Source organism: Otolemur garnettii, unplaced genomic scaffold (assembly GCF_000181295.1).
Source record: "Otolemur garnettii isolate 467f Iridium unplaced genomic scaffold, OtoGar3 scaffold00023, whole genome shotgun sequence".
Lineage (NCBI taxonomy): Eukaryota > Metazoa > Chordata > Mammalia > Primates > Galagidae > Otolemur > Otolemur garnettii.
This window is the reverse complement of record NW_003852418.1, coordinates 4,101,678-4,126,390: the sequence shown is the minus strand read 5'-3', so window position 1 is coordinate 4,126,390 and position 24,713 is coordinate 4,101,678. Positions and strand designations below refer to the sequence as shown.

The 24,713-nt window shown below is 42.7% G+C and overlaps 1 protein-coding gene across 4 annotated transcripts in view; it reads left to right on the top strand.

The window, feature by feature from the left end:
- Nucleotides 1-24,713, top strand: part of CHD6 (chromodomain helicase DNA binding protein 6) — a 148,325-nt gene that overhangs the window by 65,403 nt on the left and 58,209 nt on the right. For all 4 annotated transcript variants that reach the window (XM_012803928.2, XM_023511919.1, XM_023511920.1 and 1 more), the window contains 2 exons: nt 678-888; nt 10,952-11,147. In XM_012803928.2, coding sequence (XP_012659382.1) covers nt 678-888; nt 10,952-11,147 — 407 coding nt within the window. The remainder of the gene's footprint in view (nt 1-677; nt 889-10,951; nt 11,148-24,713) is intronic.

Below are 24,713 nucleotides of genomic sequence, written 5' to 3'. Positions count from 1 at the left end.
GGGACAGTGAACTGGCCTCCTCTTTAAAAAGTTTTGAGGACCCCTGATTTAACTCACGCTTTCCACATGAGGACAGGGAGATGTGTTACTTAATTGAATGAATGAAAATGCTATAGTGCTATTAAAGGTTTCTGCAGACAACTTAGCAGTTACCTGCACTAGTTAAAGAATATGTTGGAAGGGTTTTTGTTTTGTTTTTTGGCAGTTTTTGGCCGGGGCTGGGTTTGAATCCGCCACCTCTAGTATATGGGGCTGGCGCCCTACTCCTTGAGCCACAGGTGCCACTCCAGAAGGGATTTTTTAAAGAACTTCTGGGAAAAAAATTTAAAATCAAATTGTGACTTGGATTCTCTTAGAGCTAGTCTTTGTGCTGTTAAGAAGTATAAAGATCTTTTTTGCCAACTTTCTGGGACGGTTTCTTTACTTGGGCAAGTGAAGTTAGTTTAGGATTGGTGTCTCAAATCCCCTCTCTCTTTGATGAGATTTCTTGGGAAAGCCAAGCCCCTGTGTCACTGCTGAGGGCAAAACCAGGGATACACACCCAGCATCTTCTCACTGGACTGCTGGTCCAGGACTTGAGAATTCACTTTATTTCCCCCAGGATCTATAAAGCAGAGAGTAGCTTTTACCCTTATATGTTGTTCAAGGAATAAATAGTTTGTTCCATTCCTTTTTAGGAGCAGAGGAGAAAATTCTGGAAGATTTCCGAAAATCCCATAGCCCCGATGCCCTTGACTTTCAGCTGCAGGCCATGATTCAGGCAGCAGGGAAGCTGGTGCTGATCGATAAACTGCTCCCTAAGCTGATTGCAGGTGGCCATAAGGTGCTCATCTTCTCCCAGATGGTGCGCTGCCTCGACATCCTGGAAGATTATCTCATCCAGAGGAGGTGAGACTTGTGGCAAAGCTCTGCGTCCAGCACTGCAGACAGTTCCTTTTATTTGACATTTTTTTAGCCCATTCAGAAGTTATGTTTCAGTATTAGTAAAACATTTTAAGATGGAGAAAAGGACTCTCCTCTGAAAGATTAACTAAAATTCAGAGTTATATTTTATGACCAAGTATAAGTGTATTGTATCAAGTATAGGTATTGTTATATAAAATATATTCACTTTATTTGGAAGGAACAATTCAAATAGCATTAGAAAGGGTTAAGAAAATAATGTATTTATATTTTTGTTGCCTATGATGGTGAGAAACCTATCCTGGAAATCATCACTCTGTCAACTTTGTAATAGAGCATGAGCTGTCAACTCACAAAGAAAGAATTTAGAGGTAGTTTATATCCTTTCTCAGAACCCTGTCAGTTGTATGATAAATTAGTTACACCATCCTAGTTATTTCCTTGTTCGTGTCCCTATAATTGGCTGAACCCAAATTCCATTACTCATGGCAAGTGGAAAGTCTGTGCTGTTATGTGGGTTACACGGGTTCTGAGTGGGAGTTACATGTGTTACATCATTCATGACACCTTAGATTTACAGTCATGATATGTCAGTGGTCTAAATATTATAAATGAGTTTTTAAAAATTTACTCTTAATGATGAAAGACTTATCTAAGGTTATAGAAACGAGTAGCCCAGGCATTGGGTTTAAAGAAAAATCTTTGTTTTCCTAGCACATCTCACTCAGGTGTCTTGACGGATGTCTTATTCTTTACAATTCTGTTTGCCCTTATAAATGACGTACATTTTATATAAAGACTATTAAAGGAAGTGACAAATTTAAGTATAGGTATGCTGACATTTAAGGTTACATAAGTAATTCTTCAGAGTTTGATTAAACAATGAAAGAATTCCTTAAGCTCTATAATAGAGATTCATTGGTAATGAATTCTTGAATCTTGTGTAAAATTATAGGAATAAATCAAAACTAGTAAAGCAGTTTTGTAATTTATAAATCACTATAAATTAGCAACCCATCGCCAGAGCACTTGCTTTTTATAAATATATTATTGTACTCTTTGAAATCTGTATTAGCTTGCAGATTTTTTTAACCCCCCCCAAATGAATATATATTCAAGAGACAAATATATATTTAATAGAATTTTGGCAAGTGCAGAAGTCTTCATTTAGCTCCATTTTCTTCTTTTCTCCTCATTGTTTATTGCTCATCTTGTTTTCAAACTGCTTAGATACTATAGTTGCTCTTGAAAAATTGGAAACACGTCGTACCATCACCACCTGTGCAACTTCTCATTCGTGCTGGGGGTTATCTTTTCAGCCTTCTTTCTTTCTGCACGTATATGTTTATTTTAGCTTTACTTGTTTGTTTGAATTGTGATAATCTGCATTCTGCTTTGTAACTCACATTTTATTTAATATGAAACTTTTTTCTTCAGTTTTCTACTACAGAATTCTGATGAAGTGCATGATATTCTGTCTCATAAGTTGTTTCTAATTCTTCAGCATTTTAAAAGTCTGTGAATAAATGTCCCTTTGTATATAATGTGATTGTTTTTTTTTTTTTTTTGAGACAGAGCCTCAAACTATCTCCCTGGGTAGAGGGCCGTGGCATTACAGCTCACAGCAGAGTCTCCTGCCTCCGCCTTCCAAGTAGCTGCGACCACAGGGGCCCGCCACAACGCCTGGCTATTTTTTTGGTTGCAGCCATCATTGTTGTTTGGCGGCCCAGGCTGGATTCGAACCCACCACCTTAGGTGTATGTGGCTGGCGCCTTAGCCACTTGAGCCACAGGCGCCGAGCCTATAATGTGATTGTTTTCAGTTACTTCCTTAGGATAAATTTTGATGCACAGATTTTGTAAAGATTTGATAACACAATGCTATTGCTCAGACGCCCTTCAGTGAAGTGTATTATGTGTACGCCTTTCAACACTGTGTTGAGAATGCTTTTTTCCATACTCTGATCAATGTTGTTTTGCTTCTTAATCTTTGCTAATTCAGTAAGCAAGATTGAGAATTCACTTTATTTCCTCCAGGATCTATAAAGCAGAGAATAGCTTTTACCCTTATATTTTGTTCAAGGAATAAATAGTTCCATTCCTTTTTAGGAGCAGAGGAGGTTGTTTATTTTAATTTTTATTTTTAATTACTAATGAAGATGAATATTTTTTCATATTCATTAGCTATTATATATTTCTGTTTTGTGTGGATTGCTTGTTCATTTTTTCCCTCTGTTTTCTGTTGTTTTTTCGACTGTTTATAAATTTATAAAAATTGTGTGTTTACTTGAGTATATTGTGGATTTTTTTCATGGTGTTTTGCCTTTTTTTTTGGAGACAGAGCCTCAAGCTGTCCCCCTAGGTAGAGTGCTGTGACATCATAGCTCACAGCAACTTCCAACTCCTGGACTTTAAGTAAGTCTCCTGCCTCAGGCTCCCAAGTAGCTGGGACTACAGGTGCCCGCCACAGTGCCTGGCTATTTTTTGGTTGCAGCCATCATTGTTGTTTTGGCGGACCGGGCTGGATTTGAACCCATCACCTTAGGTGTATGTGGCTGGCGCCTTAGCCACTTGAGCCACAGGCGCCGAGCCAGTGTTTTGCCTTTTAATTTTGTTTATGGATATGAGTTTTTGGTTATTTTTAAATGTTCTAAATTTTATAATAGTCAAATTTTTGTTTTAAAACAACTTTAAGCCTAAGTCCTTATTTATGCTCACACTTAAGCTTAAATAAATAGATGAGCATGCTTTAAAGTCCTTCTTCCACCCTGCATCCATATCGTGTGTTGTTGAAATGTTTTTCATTCTTTCATAGTTTCTTCACCCCGTCTCTGCATCCAACAGTGTTCTTCTGTCCTTACTGTTGTTATTCCTGTTATCTTTTTAATTTAGTTTTTATTTTCCTCAAAGTTACACGTGTATGACTGGGCCTGTGGCTCACGCCTATAATCCTAGCACTCTGGGAGGCCCAGGCCGGTGGACTGCCTGAGCTCACAGGTTCGAGACCAGCCTGAGCAAGAGCAAGACCCCATCTCTAAAAATAGCCGGGCGCTGTGGCAGGCGCCTGTAGTCCCAGCTACATGGGAGGCTGAGGCAAGAGAATTGCTTGAGCCCAAGAGTTTGAGATTGCTGTGAGCTGTGATGCCACAGTTCTCTACCAAGGGCAACAAAGTGAGACTCTGTCTCAAAAAAGAAAAAGTTATACGTGTGCCTAATTTAAAGAGCCAAATCATTATATGCAGATTAGATTTTGAAAATTGTAGTTCCTAATTCAGTCTTCCCCTTTCCAGTTTCCTATACCTCATAAGCAGTTACTTTTAACTCTTTATGGTATTTCTTTTAGTGTTTATAGCTATATCTCAATAATGTTATTAGCTGTAATTTTTTGATACTCTTCAGTTTTAGGTAGTACCTGCTCTCACTGTGAAAGATGAGTCTTTAGCCTCTTTTCACTGCCCCTCATAACCACCTTATATATAACTTCCCGTCCTCCCATCTTCCCCATATGCCAAAAAGTAATTTGGGATAGAATAATGTTCAGTGTGGATTATGACTTAATGAGAATGCTAAATTACAACGCGGTCACGCAATATGCTGTTTAATTTTCATTCGTGCACAATTTTTATTTTCTCTTATTATTTACATTTTCTCCTTTATTATCTTTTTGTTTGATTATTTTTCTACATACTTACTGTAATTCAGCTGCAAACTGTACCCTGGTTGTCTGTGTCTCCTGTCATTATTTTCCGACCCATGAGTGTCCCCTTACCAAGGCCCTGTCTCCTGGCACCTCCTTGCCTGTGCCTCTCGGACACGTTGCTCTCCCAGCTGGTACAGAGTTGTCATCTGTGATCTCCCTTCTGACAAGTTTCTTTTTTTTCCCCCCCTCTTGAACCAAGTTTTGTTGGTGGATTCTATGCTGGAGCGCCTCTTCTAGGAGCTCTTGAGAAAGCATGAATGAAAGGTAAATTTTGAGACCCTGTCTGAAAATGTTTTTAGTCTACCCTCATTCTTGAGTACCAGTTTAGCTGGCTTTGAGTTTCTCAGGTAGACACATTTCCCCATGGAATTTTGAGGGCATTACTCCACTGTCTTTTAGCTTTCAGGGTAGCTATTGAGAAGTCAAATCTCTTGAGATTCCTGGTCTATGTGATGCTTTTTGGGTTTAGAAGTCTTGATGTAGTCTCTTTGTCCTCTATCTTATAAAATGTTACAATGAGCTGCTTTCTTGTACTGGATACTAAATAGATCTTTCCCATCTGAAATCTAAGTGACTTCAATTCCAGGGAATTTTCTTTGATTTGTCTTTCATTATTTTTTTTTTCTTTGATGTGTATGTCAGACCTAGACTGAACTCTTGATTTTCCCTCTTCTTTTTTTTTCTGTCTCATTATGTTTTCTGTACCTTCTGGTAGAATTCCTTTACTTGGGTTCCAACTTTCGACCTCTAGGTTTTCGTTCTTAATTATGTCTGTAATTTCCCAGAGTATTTTTTACAATTTTTCAGTTTTTATAGCACCAGTTATTTCAGAGGTACATTGTTTTCTCTTGTCTTTCTAAGGTTTCTCATGATAGATTTTTTTTTTAATCTGTGTCTACTTTCTCCAAATCATTTTTTTTTTCTCTTCCCTTGCATATATCTGTTTCATGTGAGAATTTTAGATTAGCTTTATTTTCTCTTTTAGGACTTTAAAGTGCTATTCCTAGGTGCGCCGGTCCCAGTGGTTTCTGATAAAAAGGCCTGCATTCATTCAAATTATTGTTCTGAATATAACTTGGTGATTCATTCTTACTGCTTCTAAGATTTTGTTATAGTTTTTGCTTTTCAACAGTTCGTGAAGACTGTAATTCATCCTGGTTGGAGTTTACTGAGCCTCTTGAATTTGTAAACGTTTGTCTTACACCAATGTGGTAAGACTCTGTTTACCCGAGTATTTGACCTTTATATTTCGCTGCACAGGTTCATGGGGTCTATTTTTTTTTTTTAATTTTAATCCTTTTTTTCTTTCTTAGTGTGATTTCTCTGTCTTCAAGTTCACTCTTTATTATCTCCATCACACTTACTGAGGCTACACAAAACTTTCTTTCAGAGATTGTATTTTTTGTCCCAAGATTTCCGTTTGATTCTTTGTCTATTAATGTTTTGTTTCTCTGGTGAGATTACCTGTCTTTTCATCCTTCACTTACATTCCCTTACTTCTTTGAGCATAATTATAATAGCAGCTCTAAAGTTCTTGTTTGAATTACAACATCACAGGTTTGACATCTGTTGATTGTCTTTTGTTGTTGTTCCATATTAATATAATAGGTGGGTACTTACGTTTCAAGTAAGTTGTTACAGTGTTTGCATTTTAAGATAAACTCCAAATTGTAGTTGTGTCCTTCACCCAGGAAGTATGTTGACTGTCTTTTCCCTTGACCAGAAGTCACATATGCCTCTGTTACATAATATTGAGTTTTCCCTAGCCATTGTGAATATTATGTTGGAGATTTAGGATTCTGTTACATTGCTCTGAAGATGTTGATGGTTTTATTTGAAGGCAGTTAACCAGGTTAGACTCAAAATACAGTGTCTCTGGCAAGTGGCAGCTCCCATCTGACTTCCATTGTTTGCACTCTGCCCCAAGCTCACTTAAGGCTCAGGTCACCCAAAGACTTTGGTAGAGTTTACCACCAGTTCGGGATTCCCCATCTCTCTACTTTCTGGGAATCATAGTTGCCCCAAGTCCTTCCCTTGATGTCCGTCAGAAAGATAGCAGCTTTTCGTCAGAACTAAAACCCACACCTCTCCACCTTAATGCCACCTTCCCTGTGGCCAAAACCATTGAGTTTCTATTCCTCTTGAAGATCTGCGTGTTTTTGTTAACTCTCTACAGCCCTCAGGTAGGTTTTGCTAACTTGTTTTGTTCTTTTCTATATTGTCCACACTCTGTGGTTATTATTTGCTGACACATTGCTTCGTTAAGACCATGCCTCTCTATTCGAGAAGCAAAGGCTCTGTGTTTCAGACCAGCAGGTGTCTGAGCAATCAGATGGGCAGGGTGTGCTATGGAGCTAACTAGAAACTCTGGATTTATAAGTGAGGCTTGTTGACTGTGGCTTTTATCCCTCATGTGTAAGTACTATTCATCTGGCCGTACCATTTCACCAGGGAACCCTCCAATGTCAGTATTTTGGGGTCTTGTTTCTCTCCTCTCTCTTGCCTAGAGGGTGGAAACTTGACTATACTCAGAGCTGATGGTTGGTGGTGGTGAAAGAGTAAGGGGTCTTAATATCTCTGGTTCTCTTCCCTTTTTCATTAAGGTCTGTCCACTTAAAACTGTAGTTAATATTTTACAGAGCAGAGGGAATGAAGATCCGTTATCCACTTTAAGGCCAGGGTAGGTGATCTAGAGGCTAATACTTTAGCAAATGCTTTGCCAGTTCTCCCGTTTTTAGAATGTGCACCCCACTTTCAGGGATCCCAGACGCAGACGCATCAGTGCCTCATCCCTTCACGTACTCTCCAGTGTTAAGTTAAGTAGCTGTGTCTTGCCTGGAACTCAGCTTTCTTCAAATCAGTTACCGCTGGTTTGCTATCTAGCTTTATTTGGGGGAGAGGATTGTTTTCTTTTTATGTCCTGATACTAAAGGTTTGGGGAGAACAGCAAATTAAATGCATATATTAATTAATAATCTGTGGCTAGATTTCTTTGATTTTATTTTTTCATCTTGCTCTCTGGTCCTTTCGTAATTTTGGTAAATAGCATCTAATAGAAGTCTGATTTTCTTTACTTTCTAAACATGTTTAATGTTTATACTTTCTGTTTGCTAAAATAGCCCATCATTTTCCCCATCATATAAAATACCGTCGATGAGATGTACTGATGTCATATATGCCGAGTATATGTCTAGCCTTTCCATTCTTTTGGTCAGTGCTTTCATTTCTTTGCTCATACCCTGTCTCTGACTACTCCAGCCCCTAGCCCCAGAAGTGTATTGGGATCTCTGTTACTCTTTACACCTTCAGTAGGGCAGGACTGCCACCTTTACAGAATTGAGGAACATGTGTACTGCACGCACTCAGATCTCTTAGATACACTATTGACTCAACACACATTTCTACAGTGTCTGCTTCATGTTAGAACCTCTGACGGTGCTAGAGACACGGTGGTGAACCAAGAACAGCCCTTCCATGTTGTCACCCATCCTGCGCATTTCTTACTGAATTTGATCCTAACTATGTCATGTGTTTGTGGCTGTTGTGTACAGGGTTTCTTTTTTTTTAAAAAAAAAAACTCTTTATGTGTTTCAGCTGATTATTGCTGGGAGACGAGCCCTGCAAGTCTTCTAAGGTCATCATGTCTTGTGCCAAAAACGTGTCACTGCCCTTCGGTCCCTCAGCTGGTCTCACAGAGGCTTTTCCAAAGTGCCACCTGCTTCTTATTGATTTTTGACAGTGACTCGGATTACAGTTTGAGCCACATCAGCTCCTAGGGATCTCGTTCAAAATACACTCGTCATAGAGGGTTAATTGCTGTGCTGAAGTTTGGTGTGGAAATTGTATAATGTCTGATTTCTTCATTCAGCCTTAGCAGTCCTCAAGGTTTTCTTTGTTCTTGAGCCTCTTCGCTTCTCCAGCTGTCCATCTGGTTTCGTTCCCGTTTGATTTCGTGCCAGACTCTCATGCAGGAATGAGGGCATAACCGGGATCTGGCACAGAAGTGAGGGGAGTGGGGATGATTTCAAAGAGCTCAAAGAATTTGATCTCATTCTCATTTTTCATTCTTTAAGAACACTCCCTCGAAACTAAACAAGCGACATAAATGAGAATCATCATTTCAACCATCCTGTACATTCTGCAAGTTACTACATCATAGTGGGCAAAACGCTCATTAACTAATTTTATGGAAATTTTTCCCTAGGTAATGGCCAGGCTGTATCACCACTGTATATCACCACTCTTCCTCCCCCTTAAGGCTATGCCGATTCCCAGCCTCACTGTAATCTCTGGGCACCGGGCTCCTCTCCGGTGACCAGGGGTCTCATCCACAAGTCCTCTGTTCCCACAGTGCTCATCATTCATGTTGGTCATGGTTGGGGTGGGGTGGCAGCCCCTATTCCTCAAGTGACTCTCATCCCTGTCTCTGATCCAAGCCCTGTGCGCTTCCCTTACGTGCCTGGCTAACCTGTGAGTAGCTCCAGAATCACTCTGGTATCTACTTACAGTTTCAGTGTCCACCCTCTGTTAGAGTAAGTAGTTTCCAAGGTTAAGTGTTGCATTTGTGTCTTTAGAGAATCTGTTCTGTCCTACGGCATTGCAAGGGTGCAGTATGAAAGCCACAAAGTCAGCTAGATATGGGTTCAGCTCACCAGCTTGGTGACTAAGCAAGACATTTTGCTTGTATGGGTTTTTATGTTTTGTTTTGAAGCTTCCTCAAGTGTAAACGTGGCTGATAATAGAAACTACCTCACAGGATTGTCATAAGTATTAAATGTGATGGTGCATATCAAGTGTATACGGTGTCTGGCGCAGAACTGACACTTAGGAAGTTGCTACTGATATTACAGTATTACAAATAATGACATCTATAGGATTTCAGACATTAACACTACGCCTTCATCTTACAACACAGAATCTTTCTGGTTTGTCTTCATGGCAGTCCTGTCACCACCAGCATTGCATTTGCTGCTGTAATTCTCTCACATGTGTTATCCTTGAATGTGTTGTAATAACAAGAAGAACGAACAAACAGATCTACACCCTCAGTTCCAGGTGCAGTTGCCTTGTGGCTTTGTGAAAGGAACACAGCATCTTCCGATGTGCTTCTCTGTTGTGCACGTGCTGCTCGGAAGTTTCAGTCTGTCAGGTTTCTTCATGGGTATTTTTTCTTTGGGTGGTTTCTTTACATGACTCCTTCAAGGAAGTCAGAATTCTATTGCCAAATTCAGTTTTCTGAAGCCGTCCCCACAGAGTCATCTTCTCCTCGAGGGTCTATCCTTATTCTCTGACTGGGTATTTACAGTTAAGTTTTAGAGATCTGTAATCCTGGGCTACTAATAAGATTTTGGCCAGGATCTTGGCCATTTGTCCAGTTTAGGATGACTTCGTCCTTTATGACAAAGTTCCAGTTACTTTTACTTCACCCACCAGTTCTTGCTTGTTAGTTAAAATTGGGCCCAGAGTAACATCCCTTGTTGATTCATTTGCTGTCGAGGGGAGAATAAGACTCCAGCAGCAGTCCAGGTTGCTGCTGCCGTAGGTCTGTGGTAATTACACGCTCTCCGTCATGACGGGCCCTTCCTTGCTGTGTCCAGATGCACACTGGGGCTGTCCTCTGTGACAGCGGCATTTTCTTATTCTCTTGCCTTTTACCCTTAACTTCCACCACGCATCCCACCTCCTCACTTTGTTTTCCTCTAAATATTCTTCAGATGCTGCCCTCCCCCACCTCAGAAACTTTGATGTGATTTATCTCTACTTGCTTGGCAGTAAACGGCCCCAGGGACCTTTGGTTTAGCCATAAAGTCGGAGACTTTGCTGTGTACCTCTAAAGCTGTGCAGAGCTTGTTAGGCTAGAAATGACCTGCCTAGGCATAAAAGGGTGGCCTGGCCATCTAGTCTTACCATTTCCAGTATACCGCAAAGCAGCTGGCTTCTCCTTATAAGCCCTACTCGCAGTAGATGGTTAAGGCTTTTATTTGTTTTTCCTGGTCTTATGATTAGATGTAGTGTAAGTGTAAACTGGGAAATAAGTTGCTTGGGCAGTGGGGATCAATACCTTCTATTTACAGTACAGGACAGTTCTTGTAGTCCTCAGTTTGCAGCTGGTTTTTTTGTTTGGGTTTGGTTTTTTTGTTTTGAGGTGGGAGACCTTTTGCAGTGCAGTGCTCAGTGTCTGCCCTGCTGCATGTGTAGGGGGTGGGATTCCCTCTAGACCGCCATCGTTTGGTCCAGACTTAGAAGCAAGGGAAGTAAGGCCATCGGCCAACAGCTTCCTGCATTGTTTGCTGTTCTCCATTGAAGTCATGATTAACGCCTGGGCTTTCGTTCATTTGGGTCCCCTCAGATACACCTATGAGCGCATTGATGGGCGAGTACGGGGAAACCTGCGCCAGGCAGCCATCGACCGGTTCTGTAAGCCAGACTCAGACCGCTTTGTCTTTCTCCTGTGCACCAGAGCGGGAGGCCTGGGGATCAATCTCACAGCTGCCGATACCTGCATCATATTTGATTCTGACTGGAACCCACAAAATGACTTGCAGGTAACCATTAGGATGCTTGCTCTTTCCCTTAGCTGCCCCCGGATCCAGAACATCACGACAGGGCCTGGCATGGCTGTGGAGCTCCCACCACCCTCCATGCCACAGTGTCAGCTGGACGACAGGCTTAGGGCTTTAGTCAGGAGCGAAAGCCAATGAGAAGTCAGTGTCCACCCTTCCCACCAATCAGAGTGCTTCTTTCCTTTTGCTTGAAATCAAATGATATTTCACAGTGGAGCCTCCAAATACGGAATAGAACTACTGTTAATTATCATATATAAAGAAAGACACTAAGCTTGACTAATTCTCTAATTCTTGATATAGAGATTGATTCTGGCATTTTCACTTGGTTTGATGGTTGGATGGTCCTATGTCCTGCGTGTCATGTGGACAGTAATGAGTTAACTCAGAGGGTGGGCAAGTTGCATGGTGTGCAGGGGTGATGGGCACCCACACTCGTTCATGTGCTCACCAGGGAATATAGATTATTAGAGTTTATATGTGTCCAGTTAAGTTGCCTTAGGGATTCTGCGTTCTAGTTTTAACAGGACTCAATAACTGGTGGCTTTAAAGGTTTACTGCAAAGACTAGAGTTAATACATTTTTTAAAAAACAAGCATAAGCAAACAATAAGAAAATGGCAAAGTCTGGTTTGAAATTCTTCATCAACCCTGTTTCAATGCAAAAGCAATGGCATTCTAACCAGATTGGTCAGCCAAAAAGATTCTAACTTGTCAAGAAGGCTGTAAAAGACTTATATCTATTATCTTTAATAATGAGCTTCATCCTTAAGTGTGTATTATATGTATCTTGGGATATTTACTGATGGTAGGACTGTGACTATGTGGTGGGAAGGGTAAGTGGGTGGGCTTAAAACTTTTCATGATACAGGTGATTAATCAAAAGAAGTTTGGAGGCTGCTGTTTTGCAAGATTTAAGAGGTGCTCTAGGGGATACTGCAAGGGCAGGGCTACAGGGCGGAGGGAACTAAGCTGGTGGTATCTGGGCCTCTCCTCTGGACGCACCCACTGCCACAGGGTCATTCTGTGTTGTCTGTTTCTTTTGATGAGTTTCCAGACAAACTTCTGTTTGAAGAAAGCAGTGTTCAAGTTGAAAACCAGCGCTTTAAATTGTTAAACTGGTGGCAGTTGGCTAAAACTTAGGAAAAACATCTTGGTAAATCATTACAAAGCAAACTGTGTTCAGCATCCACCTTCAAAGGAAATCAGTGCTTATGAGTAGCTCACCATCAGCTCCTTCTACTGGTGAAAGGATGTTTGGATCAAAGATAAGTTGCTAGATATAGTGAATAATTATACGGATAATACAGTATAAGTTTTAAAGGAGTAACATACACTCAACACTAAAGTAATATAAGCAAAAACTAATATTTGATCATCTCAGCATCAAGAACCCAATTAGGGTAATGATATAGATTAGGGGGCCGGAAATTGTTGCCTTTTCAGCTGCTACCTGATTTCTAAAAATAATTTTACTGGGGCTCAGCACTTGCAGCTCAGTGGTTAGGGTGCTGGCTACGTACACCGTGGCTGGTACATTCAAACCCAGCCCAGGCCAGCTAAACAATGACAACTACAACAAAAAAAATAGCCAGGTATTGTGGCAGGTACCTATAGTCCCATCTACTTGGAAGTCTGAGGCAAGAGAATCACTTAAGCCCAAGAGTTTGAGGTTGCTGTGAGCTGTGACACCACGGCCCTCTGATGACATAGTGAGATTCTGTCTCATAATAATAATAATTTACTGGAATACAGCCACATCCATTTGTTATATGCATTCTCTGTGGAGGTTTTCATGTGACAGTGATAGGTTTTTTGTTTTGTTTTGTTATGTTTTTTTGAGACAGTGTCTCTTTCAGTCACCCCGGTACAGTGCAATGGCATCGTAGCTCACAGTAACTTCAAACTCTTAGGCTCAAGCAATTCTCTTGCCTCAGCCTCTCGAGTAGCTGGGACTGTAGGTGCCCACCAAAACACGCCTGGCTATTTTTTAAAGATGGGGTCTTAGTTTCGCTCAGGCTGGTCTTAAACTTCTGAGCTCAGGCAGTCCACCTGCCTCGGCCTCCAGAGTGCTAGGATTACAGGTGTGAGCCACTGCACCTGGCAGACAGTAACAGAATTGAGTAGTTGCAACAGAGACCTCAGAACCAACCAAAACTAAAATATTTACCACTAGGCCCTCATAGGTCCTTTGCTAACCCCCAAACAGATGATTTCTGAAGTCACTGACTGCTGTAGAAGGCTCTGCTCCTTTGTGGTGCTCACCTGTGAGTGATGTTCAGGAGCCCAGCGTTGAGTGGCCAGTGTGAGGCCTTGTTAGCCGGGCATGCCTGAAACTGGAAACTGGAAGCACACGGCTGGCATTTGGAGACAGGTTATGGGCACAGGCAAAGATTTTAGAATCACCATGCTTCACCTAGGTGAAGTTTAAACATTACCAGTTGAATAGGTACGATGCCAAGAAAAGGAAGAAGCAAGGGGAGTGTTCACACCTAGTGGGGAAGGTAAAGTCATCTGAGGTGACTGCCTTATGTGTGTGGCAGCCAGAGAGGGGGCTGAGGCTGTCCGGAATTAGGGTCTGGGCAGGAGGGAGAGGCTTTGGAATAGCTGTTTTTAATGTCCATTCCTGGGGAACTGGAAAGGGAGGAATTAAGAAATAATAGTGATGTCCAAACTGCAATTGGATAGTGTGAATTTTTTTAGTGTGTGAGTCAGTTTCTGAACTTCCTCTAGAGCTTGCCCTGAGTGAAGAAACTGAGCAGACCAGCCCTGCAGGTGGTCCGGGTGGAAGCCCCCAGAGTGCAGCGCAAGTTCCTGAGTGAAGGAGTGACGTAACTCAGAGGAAATCATCCCCAAACTGAACGGAGTAAAAATGGAAGAATTGGGAAATGTAGAGTCATGTTAGGACGGGGAAGCAGATAAGTGATCATTGGAGAGTGGGATTGGTGGTAAAGATGGTAGAAAAAGATCCAAGCTCTGAGTCTACTGCAGAGATGTGGCAAGAGAACTCCGAAAGCCAGAGGGCCCGGGACTGCACACCCACTTCACTGCCCCCCCCCCCCACACACACGCACTTCACTGCCACACACACGCTCCCACTCCCCTTGGCCTTTGTACTTGCACCCAAATGCTATAAATATAAAATATTTATTTCAGAGATGGGAACCCACAGACCATCACGTTCTCCTTCCCAAATCCTGAAAAAGGAAGGCACAAATTCATGAGGATCCAGGATAGGAACTGGGTACTACTTAGGAATAACAAAAGAGGTTATGTGAGGATCTCAACAATATTATAATTTTATCTGAACTACCAAAGGGAAACCAATTTTTAGGTCCCCTTAATGGGGAGGTCTTATCTAGAGAAATCAGGTGAATGCCCCATGCTTTCTTAACCTTGACTACATCTGTGCCAGCATCCATGTGTGTAAAAAATTCAAGGGTATTCATTCGCCTTTTCTCACCTTCAATTAGAAGATACCAGCTGGGTCTCAGTCCCGGTTCTCTAACAGCAGAGAACCCATAGTGTCTAGGTTTCCTGTAATATCTGAGATTGAAAATGGCAAAGGGTGATGACAGTGGCCCCAGAGGAACGAGAGTGCTGAACAACTGGCTTCTCTCCTCTTCCTTCCTACTCACTGCTGCTGGCCCTAAGGGCAGAAGCAGGCCTGTTGGGAATCACACAGGATCGCCTCCCCCTCAGAGACCACAAGCATCTTCCTCTCCCGTTGCTTTCTGGTACCTCTGCTTTTTTCCCCCTTTTTGTGAAGGGGGAGCTCTTTGCACATGGAGTTAGGCATTCCTTAAGGTTGAGCAGGGTCAGGATGATAGGTATAGGACTGCACAATTCCAGTTCCTTCCCTGAAGGCAGAATGCTGAAAGGGTGGGAGCAGATGTCCTGGCTGAGAGCATGGCCAGAGGGTAAGACAGCTGTTGTATGTCTGCAGGACTTTGGAAGGGAGGGGGGAATGTAGCCTGAGGAGCCAGAGCCCCCTCCTTGGTCACTGGAAGCAGGTCTCCGAGAGCCTGCCACACTGCTTCCAGCAGGAAAGGTGCTGGCCCCAAGCCGCTGCCTCTGCTGCCACCATGTTGCTCCACCTCCTGTTCCTTAACAACATAGATACCTGGAGCTTGGAGGATTCTACCTGTTGGTTTGCTTTTCTTTGCTATAAGAAAATAAGGGTTTGTAATTGCATGCACAGATACCCTGTTATGTGGTCCATCTATTCAGTGAATGTTTGTTCTCACTGGAGAACCAGGACTGAGTCCCAGCTGGCGGCATACCAGGTGTTGTTTAAAGTACTGGAGACGCATCAGTGAGCTAGTGGCAAACAATAAATGGTGGGGTCAGCAAACAATAAATAAGGAAAAATTGGTCAAGTACTTAGTAATATGTACTGTAAAGAAAATAAAAATAGAATAAGAAGATGAGAATGACAGTGCTTGAGTGCCCTGATGTGGGTAGGATGGTGTAGGAAGCCTGCTTTAAGAAGATGACTTTTGAGTCTAAATGATGAAGATCTTCAATTATGAGATAAGAAGGAAGAATGTTCCAGGCAAAGAACAAAGAACGTGAGCATGTGGCGTGGGCATGAGCACAGGGGGCACCGCTGAAGCTCAGGGCCAGGCAGGTCCTTGAAGTTACAGCATCGGGCCCAGATAGAGGGAGTCAGCTCTCCGTGAGTACTTCCTGGCCTCTTTTTTCAGCATCCTCTCTTCTTGACTCCCTTCTTTCTGCTGCCCCAAAGCACCCGTTTCCTGGCCCATCCCTCCATCTCCTCCTTTTCCTCAGCCAGCTCTTGAGTGACTTAGCTGAGTGCTCTAGGGTAACGGAAGTACTCAAGACCTTTGGTCTGATAGACTGAAGCACACAGTGGGAGAGGGCAGTGGGAAGATGTGTGTCCCGTTCCCCAGAGATGTTTCTGTTTTAAGAGGGGGCCATAGTTTCCTTGGACTTCATCTCAGTTCCTGCCCTAGTTGTAAATGTTCCTTTCTCGCCCCATTTCTTTTCTGAGTTCTATTAGGAAAACAAGGAATGGTCTGAGATTTGACTGTAAAGTGATGAGTCTTTTGATTGTGGTGGATTCATCCTGTTGTTGTTCAGCAAGTCATCTTGGGAGAGAACATGTTTATCTCCTGGTGTAATTGAGCGGCTGCGACCCAGCTCTCCCCAGCCGAGGCTTGTTCTCAGTAAACAGAGGTCTGGTGAGGTGGCTTCCTAGTACTAACGGCATCGGAGTCCGTGTTGCCTCTGTCTTTCTACTCTGTCATCTCACCTGTGTGGTTTACATCCTCTTGGTTCCACCCCAGGCAGGAAAAATAAGGAAAGAGGTCATGTTGCTTTTTACAGGGAAGCAGGACCTTGGCGGATATCCCGAGTAGACTGTGCTGCACCTCGTTGTTCAGGAGTGTTACCTTACTATCCCTGAGAGGTGGAAAATGGTTCCAGACAAACGCATTGCTGCCTGTCAGGGGCAGGGTTCTGGTAGTGGGAAAGAAGAAGAAGTGGATGCCACAAAGGCATCAATGGTGTCTGCAGCACTCCTGCATCAGACCTGTACTCAGAACTTCCATCTCCCTCTTGTGATTTACCCTCAATACCACATATTGAGCCAGAAAAGAATCAGTATCGGTACTTTACTGGTCACATACTGTTACTGCCTTGAACAATAAACCTTATTATTGACCTTGACCATTTTCCTTACTTGTTAGAGTTCTACTCATCAAATCTTGTTCGAGTAATGGAGATTTGGTACTACTAAAGATAACTGAAAGAAGGCCCAGCAGCTAATTTTATAAGTCAAAGACCAAGCAACTCAGTGGTCCAGCAATAGAAGACTGAATATAAGTATATAAGCCTTTGCAAAAAGAATAAGGAATGTCTCTGTATGCTGCTTATGGAATCAGCTCCTTGGTATATCGCAAAGTGGAAAAAAAAATAAGGTGGAAAAGTGTATATAGTATGCTAGTATTTATATGAAAAAGCTGGGTATCTTTGTATCTGTCTTTCTCTTCCCTTCCCACACCAAGCATAAAACTAAAACAAAAAAGAAAAACCCTTTTATTTTTTGGCCAGGGCTGGGTTTGAACCCACCACCTCCGGCATGTGGGGCCGGCACCCTACTCCTCAGAGCCACAGGTGCCGCACCAAAACTCTTTTATATTTAAATGGTTACTTAAAGAAGGGGATAGGGCTAGGCGCCTATAGCTCAACCGGCTAAGGCGCCAGCCACGTACACCTAAGGTGGCGGGTTCGAATCCCCAGCCCGGACCCGCCAAAACAACAATGATGGCTGCAACCAAAAAATAGCCGGGCGTTGTGGCGGGCGCCTGTGGTCCCAGCTACTTGGGAGGCGGAGGCAGGAGACTCGCTTGAGCCCAGGAGTTGGAGGTTGCTGTGAGCTGTAATGCCATGGCACTCTACCCAGGGGGACAGCTTGAGGCTCCTGTCTAAAAAAAAAAAAAAAAGAAGGGGATAGGGAACAGTTTGTAAGTGACAGAGATTGAAGCTACTTTTTCCATTTTGTGTATTTGAATTTTGGAACCATGTTAAATATTTTAGATCATTATAAAACCAAATTAATTTTATAAACTTTTTAAAAATTATGAAAATCATGAAAATCTCAAGCATACCCTTCTCCAAACTGCCCTTAATGTTAACATCTTATAAACCATAGTATAATAATCAAAGACAGGAAATTGACATTGATACAATACTCTTAGCTAATCTGTAGACGTATTCATATGCTTGCTGGGAGGGGGAGACAGAGTCTCACTTTGGCGCCCTCAGTAGAGTGCTGTCGTGTCATAGCTCACAGCAACCTCAAACTCTTGTGCTCAAGTGATCCTCTTGCCTCAGCCTCCCTAGTAGCTGGGACTACAGGTACCCGCCACAACACCCAGCTAGTTTTTAGAGACAGGGTCTCACTCTTGCTCAGGCTGGTATCAAACTCCTAAATTCAAGCAGTCTACCCTCTTTGGCCTTCCAGAGTGCTAGGATTACAGGCATGAGCCACTGTGCCCAGCCTGACTTATTCATATTCTTCTAGCTTCCTACAAATACTGTTTTTCTGATTGGGATAAAATCCAGGATCTTATGTTCTGTTTAGAAGTCCTGACTGCCGGTACTCCTCAACGTGATAGCTCCTTCATCTCCCCTAATCTCTCCTGGCCTTGATACTTTTAAAGGGTACTAATCCACTGTCTTGTAGAATAACCCTGTTTGTGTTTGTCTGATGTTTTCTTATGATTAAATTTGGGGTTGTGCATTTGGGGCAAGAATATTATAAAAGTGGTAATGTGTCCTCCTCGATGCGTTCTTTCAGGAGGTGCCTGGTGTCACTTCATCTTATTACTTGTGTTATAGCTTTGATCACTTGGTTATCGTATTTTCTACCATATTTCTCACTAAGCAGATTGTGAGTCGATGTTTTGAGACTTCATAAGTATCCTATTTCTCATCATGCTTTTGCCCAGTAATTTTAGGATTTCTTATCCTTCAATGGTTCTTTCCTTCAGTAATTGTTATCATGGTGTTTAGCTGGTGGTAATTTGCTGTTTGCATCATTCCTTCTACACTTACTGGTAGGAATTCTATAAAGAAGAGCTGTCCTTTGTTTGCCATTTACTTACGTCAGTGTGAACTGACAGATACTTTATAATCTGTCTCCTTCATCGTTTGTTTTCCCGTTGTTTAGACTTGACCATGGGCAGCATCTTTAAGTTGCCTTCTGTGTCCTTTTGACACATTCCCGTCATTTCTTGAGCACTTCCTTACTTTCTGGCACCACAAGGTATTAGAAATTCAAGTCCGTGTTATGTTTTTTCCTGCCACAGCCTTGGAATCGACCATTTCTCCAAGGACCCCTGCTTCCTTTTATTTGAGAATGACATTTAGAGACCTCGGTCTGGCTACTAGGTACGCCCACCAACAATGGAGAGTTGCTGCTTCTAGCCTGTCTGCAGAGATGGAGCTAGGAAACGCATGCCTGTGCTGGCGTGAGCGTGCACCCCACTCTGCTGCAGGTGTTCTGTGTGTGTTCCTCTGCACAGAGCTTTCTGGGTGTAGCCCAGCATCACAGTGTTCAGTACAGCCTTCTCCTCTTCGTTTTTAACTTCTTTCTTGGCAGGGTGAAGCCTGAATTTATTTTATTATCATAGCACAGTGTATTTACTCATTTATTCAACCCTAGTGTATACGTCAAGTAGTTTCAGAATTGCTAACCCACGTTTTGTGAAAAATAAATTCACCAAAATATAATAGTGGTCTACAGTGGGTTTTGTGGTCTTTATGACAGCATGTAATCAAGGTACCCTTTTCTAAAGCTACTTAGTTTAGTTATTTTCTTCCCCATTCCCTTCAGTGTGGTTAAATTAATGGGAAGAAAAGCCAATTCCTAAAATCCTAAAGTGAAATGAAACAATTGAATCCAGCTGTGTGCCAAGAGAACAGCATAACTCCTGGAGAGGAATTATTTTAAGGGTCTGTATTTGATGTTTCATACATTTCCATTTCGGTATGATTTCAGTTTGGAATTCCAGTGCACCCAAATTCACTGTGTTTACATTTTGCCAGTTCACGCTGTCATTTTCGTCCTCTCTTACTCTCTGTACATACACTGATATACACATCATTTTTTCCTAAACCATTTGAAAGTAAGTTGCAGGCATTGTACACATTTATGCCCTAAGGATATAAGTATGTACTTCCTAAATGCAGGGACCATCTCTTGTATAACCACAGTTTGGTTCTCCAAATCAGGAATTAAGAATACTGCTCTCTGATCCACAGACCATATTTAAGTTCTGTCATTTCATTTAACATCTTTTAGCACTTTTTTATTCCCATGGTCAAGATCCAAGCCAGTGTCACCTGTTATGTTTAATTGTCGTATCTCTTTTCGTTGCATTTGACCTGGATCAGTTCCTCAGTGTATTTTGGTTTTGTTTTTTCTTTTTCATGAGCTTCAAGTGTTTGCAGAGTACTGACCAGTTGTTTTAGAGATTGTCCCTGAGTTTGGTTTTGTCTGTGTTGTCTCGAGATTGGATTCAGGTTGAGTACTAGCACAGAATGATGCATCCTTCTCAGTATCCCACATCAGGAATAACAGCGTCCATTTGTCTGATGATTTGACTTTGATCACTTCGTTAAGTGGTGTCTGTCATATTTCTTCCTTATGGAATTGCTACTTCTCCCTTTGAAATTAGTAAGTAATTTTGGAGCAATTCCTTGAGCCCATCGCTGTTCCTCATCAAAGTTTTACCCACCTGTTTCACCTTCCATTGATTATTTTTGCCTGAATCAGTCATCACAGTGATGGTTACAGAGTGGTAATTTTTTACTTGGTCACGCTTCATGTTAGTTGGTATTCTACTGTATGTAAAGAAGAGTTTCCCCTCTTTCTCACGTTTATTTACGTTAGTATGGACTCTTGGGTTGTTTTTATTCAGCGGACTACAGTCTATTACTGTCTTTATTTTGATGGTCAGATAGTCTTCAACTTAGCCAGTTGAAGTCTCGTCAAGCTTCAAGTGTTGTTCTGGTATCTCTCCATCATTGTTTGAATACTTTCTTACATCTGACACAGTAATATGTTTTAGGCCCCTCCCATACTTTCTCTATCTGTGAGCTGCCCACAATTAGCCATTTCTCTAACATGCTTTGGTTCTGTGTTATGGAGAATGTCGTCTAGAAGGTCTGAAAGTTAGGTGTTTTCATTGCTCCTGGCATGACACAGCTTTGAGGCCGTCTCACATACATAGGGAATATAAATGTGTGTATGTGTATAACATATGCATTCGTTTGTATATGTATATGCATACATAAATGTACACACAGTATATACCCGTCTCCGTCTCTGTATGTATTCCTAACCATGAGCTAACGCTGACACCTCCAATCCATTCAGACACCGCAGACTTTATGTTCTAGTTTTCCTTTTTCGTCATGTTAATAACTTCCCTCTCCAGTGAAAGCCTTTACTCCCATTACTCCCAGTATATTTTACTCATTGCTCAATCCTAGATTTAACAAAAAATTGTTTCAGGATTATTAGCCTTGCCACTGCAGCCAAAGAAACCTACTTTCAAGTGTGTATTTGAAATACTGTAATTTGACTGTACATACTTAGTGGAATATAACCTTAAGTGGTGGGGCAAAGACATGAATCTGATATTGTTTTTAGTAACTATGTTTTGGTTGAGTTGTAATGGTATTTTTTTTTTTTTTTGAGAATGTTACAGGATAAATCAGTCGAGTAATGATATTGGTGTGGTGGAAATCGAGCTTTTTGCAGGTTTTTTGTTGTTGTTGTTGTTGTTGCAGTTTGGGCTGGGGCCAGGTTTGAACCTGCCACCCTTGGTATGTGGAGCCGGCGCCCTACACACTGAGCCACAGGCACCTCCCAGGAAGATCAAGCTTTTTAACATGGTTGAAAAGAAATACAGATGTGAGGTTGATGAAATTAAAATCCCACAGTCCTGATTTAAACTCGAAGTATCGGGGTCCCTGCAGATGTGTTTTATCTGCTCTGTGCACGTGGTGGCGTGTACTGTGCGCACTTCCTGTGTCTGCCCACTGAGGCGGCTTAGGAACCATGACCAGCCTGGCAGCAGCGAGCACCCCTGGGGCTTCCAGATTGCTGTCTCTGCATACCACTTCCTCACGCCACCTGTGGCTGGACTGTCTCAGCCACTTGCCCTGCAGCCTGGCCAGAGAGAGGAAGAGTGAGCTGTTTCTGCACTGTGAAGACCGTTGCTCTGGTTCTGCTGGTGGCCCTGGTCTGTGCTACTGCCGACACATGGTGGCCTTGCACATAAACTCCTGCCCGCCAGCCACAGGCTCCTTCTTCGGTGGGATGTAGGTCTCCAGAGAAGTAACTATCATTGTAATCAAGTCTGAGAAAGCCGGGCGGCGCCTGTGGTTCAAGGAGTAAGGCGCCAGCCCCATATATTGGGGTGGCAGGTTCAAGCCCGGCCCCTGCCAAAAACTGCAAAAAAAAAAAAAAAAAAATCTGAGAAAATGAGAGTAGAGCATAAGTTCTGCCTTCCTCTGCCCCAAGAACTACTTGGTAGATCAGGCTGTTCAAATTGGGGGCAGCAAAGTTAACTAGAAGCTTATTGTAGGGAGGATCTGTGTAATCTAGTGACCAGGCAGCAGGCAGTGTCCTGGCCCAGGCAAAGGAAACCTGTACACAGCCTGGGGCCTTCTGGGCCCTGCTATGTTAGCCCTTTGCTGTGTCCCCTTCCCAGTGGCCTCTCTTCTGTCCCAGCACTTAACTGGCCTTCTCAGTCTTTGGGGCTACCTTAGCACTGAGTTATAGGAATTCTGGTTGGGTGGAGAATGTGGGCTGGGCATGGATGAGGACTCCATGTCCTTGGGACTCTGGCACCAGGTGGGCCCCTGGTGGGCAGACTTCACATCCCTGCTTAGATTCATTCCCTTCTCTCTGGGCCTGGTGCCTTCAAACTACACTCTCTGGGATACTCGGTTCCTTTAAATAACCTTGCCTCAGAGCCAGGGGTCCCATCACTTGCTGTTCTGGACTCTGGGAACAAGAAAACAGGGCAAGAGCAAGAAGGGTACAGCCCAGCTCTGCCACTAACTCACCGTGGAGGGAGAGCCATATCCCTCATTGCTCTGGGCCACCTCTGTTCAAAACAAAGGAGCCCTGGGTGTTCAGGACTTGCACACATGCCACGGCCACCCCTCCCTCCCAGTGTCAGTAATCACCCCTCTGCTGCCTACTCAGGGAGAATAAAAACCATTTCCCATTGAAACAAACTAAGACTCCTTGAAAAAAAGGGGCCGAATGCAGGACTGAGAAGTATACAGAGGAGAGTGGAGTATATTGACAAAGCAAGAGAATGGTCAGAAGGCTGCTGTCTTTGGCTAGACGGCCGTAGCTAGTGAGAGGGGCACCAGCCATACAGACCGATGCTGGCGGGTTCAAGCCCAGCCCAGGCCTGCTAAACAACAATGACAACTGCAACCAAAAAATAGCCAGGCGTTGTGGCAGGCACCTATAGTCCCAGCTACTTGGGAGGCTGAGGCAAGAGAAGCACTTAAGCCCAAGAGTTTGAGGTTGCTGTGAGTTATGACACAACAGCACTCTACCGAGAGTGACACAGTGAGACTCTGTCTCAAAAAAAAAAAAAAAAAAAGACTGCTGTCTTTGATATAACATATAGACCTAAATCACACATATCCACGCCAGCGTCTGTATCCATGTGTACACACGTGTATGTGTGCACACATGCACACCTAACCATGAGTTCATACTCCAGATCCGTTCCAACACTGCAGTTTATTCTGGTCCTCTTCCTTTCCATGTTTGACCAGGTTATGTTTAAGAACTTTGCAGCCGGCTCGGCGCCTATAGCTCAACCGGCTAAGGCGCCAGCCACGTACACCTAAGGTGGCGGGTTCGAATCCCCAGCCCGGACCCGCCAAACAACAATGACAGCTGCAACCAAAAAATAGCCGGGCGTTGTGGCGGGCGCCTGTGGTCCCAGCTACTTGGGAGGCGGAGGCAGGAGACTCGCTTGAGCCCAGGAGTTGGAGGTTGCTGTGAGCTGTAATGCCACGGCACTCTACCCTGGGGGACAGCTTGAGGCTCTGTCTCAAAAAAAAAAAAAAAAAAGAACTTTGCAGCCAACTTGAAGAGGCTTCCACAGGCCAAATTTCAACAGCAATAAGAATAATAACTGCAGTGCAATAAAACATACGATATATATGCATATCTGCATGGCTTCACTATGTTCCTTAAAAAACTAATAATAATAAAAATCTTCATTGGCAACTTTTAGAAGGTGTTATTTTGGAAATTGCTCAAAGAGAAAGAATCAAACATTTAGTTTGTCTCTCCTATATGAACTCGCCTACCAAAAACTTGAGGAGGGGAATTGTAACCTCTGATAAAGTAGTGGATCTAGACGATAATCATCAGTTCAAAAGAGAGATAACCAGGTACCACACACTTCATGATGGAAATTGAAACATTACCTGTGAAATACTCTTCGCCTGGTCACATCTCGGGATGTAACTCCTAGTTTAAAGGAGATACAGAGCTTAGAGGTAAATGCAGTTGGCAGAATGTAGACTGTGGGAACTGTAGGACAGATACCCGATCTCTTTGGCAAATTGCTTTTGAAAAAAGAAGTTGAAGGCAGGGAGTATCTATAGATTACGAGAGACTTGAAGCACATCAGCTGATGGTGATTGTGGGCCTTATTTGGCTCCTCATCCAAATAAGCACAATTTAAAAATTGCGAGCTAAGCAGGGAAATTAGAACACCAACTAGATAGTAGGCACTAAGAATTAACTTAGAGTGGCACTGGTTATGTGATGTATTTTACAGGAGTTCTTATCTTTAGAAATACATTTTGAAATGTGTGAGGATGAAACAGTGTGATGCCTGGGTTTACTTTCTGACTATCTTGGAGCGTAGGGATATGGTAGAATTAAATGAGATTGTCCATAAGAGGTCACTGTACTTTTCTTTATTTGTATCTATGTTTGAAAATTTCTGTAGTATAAGTAAAACAGTGG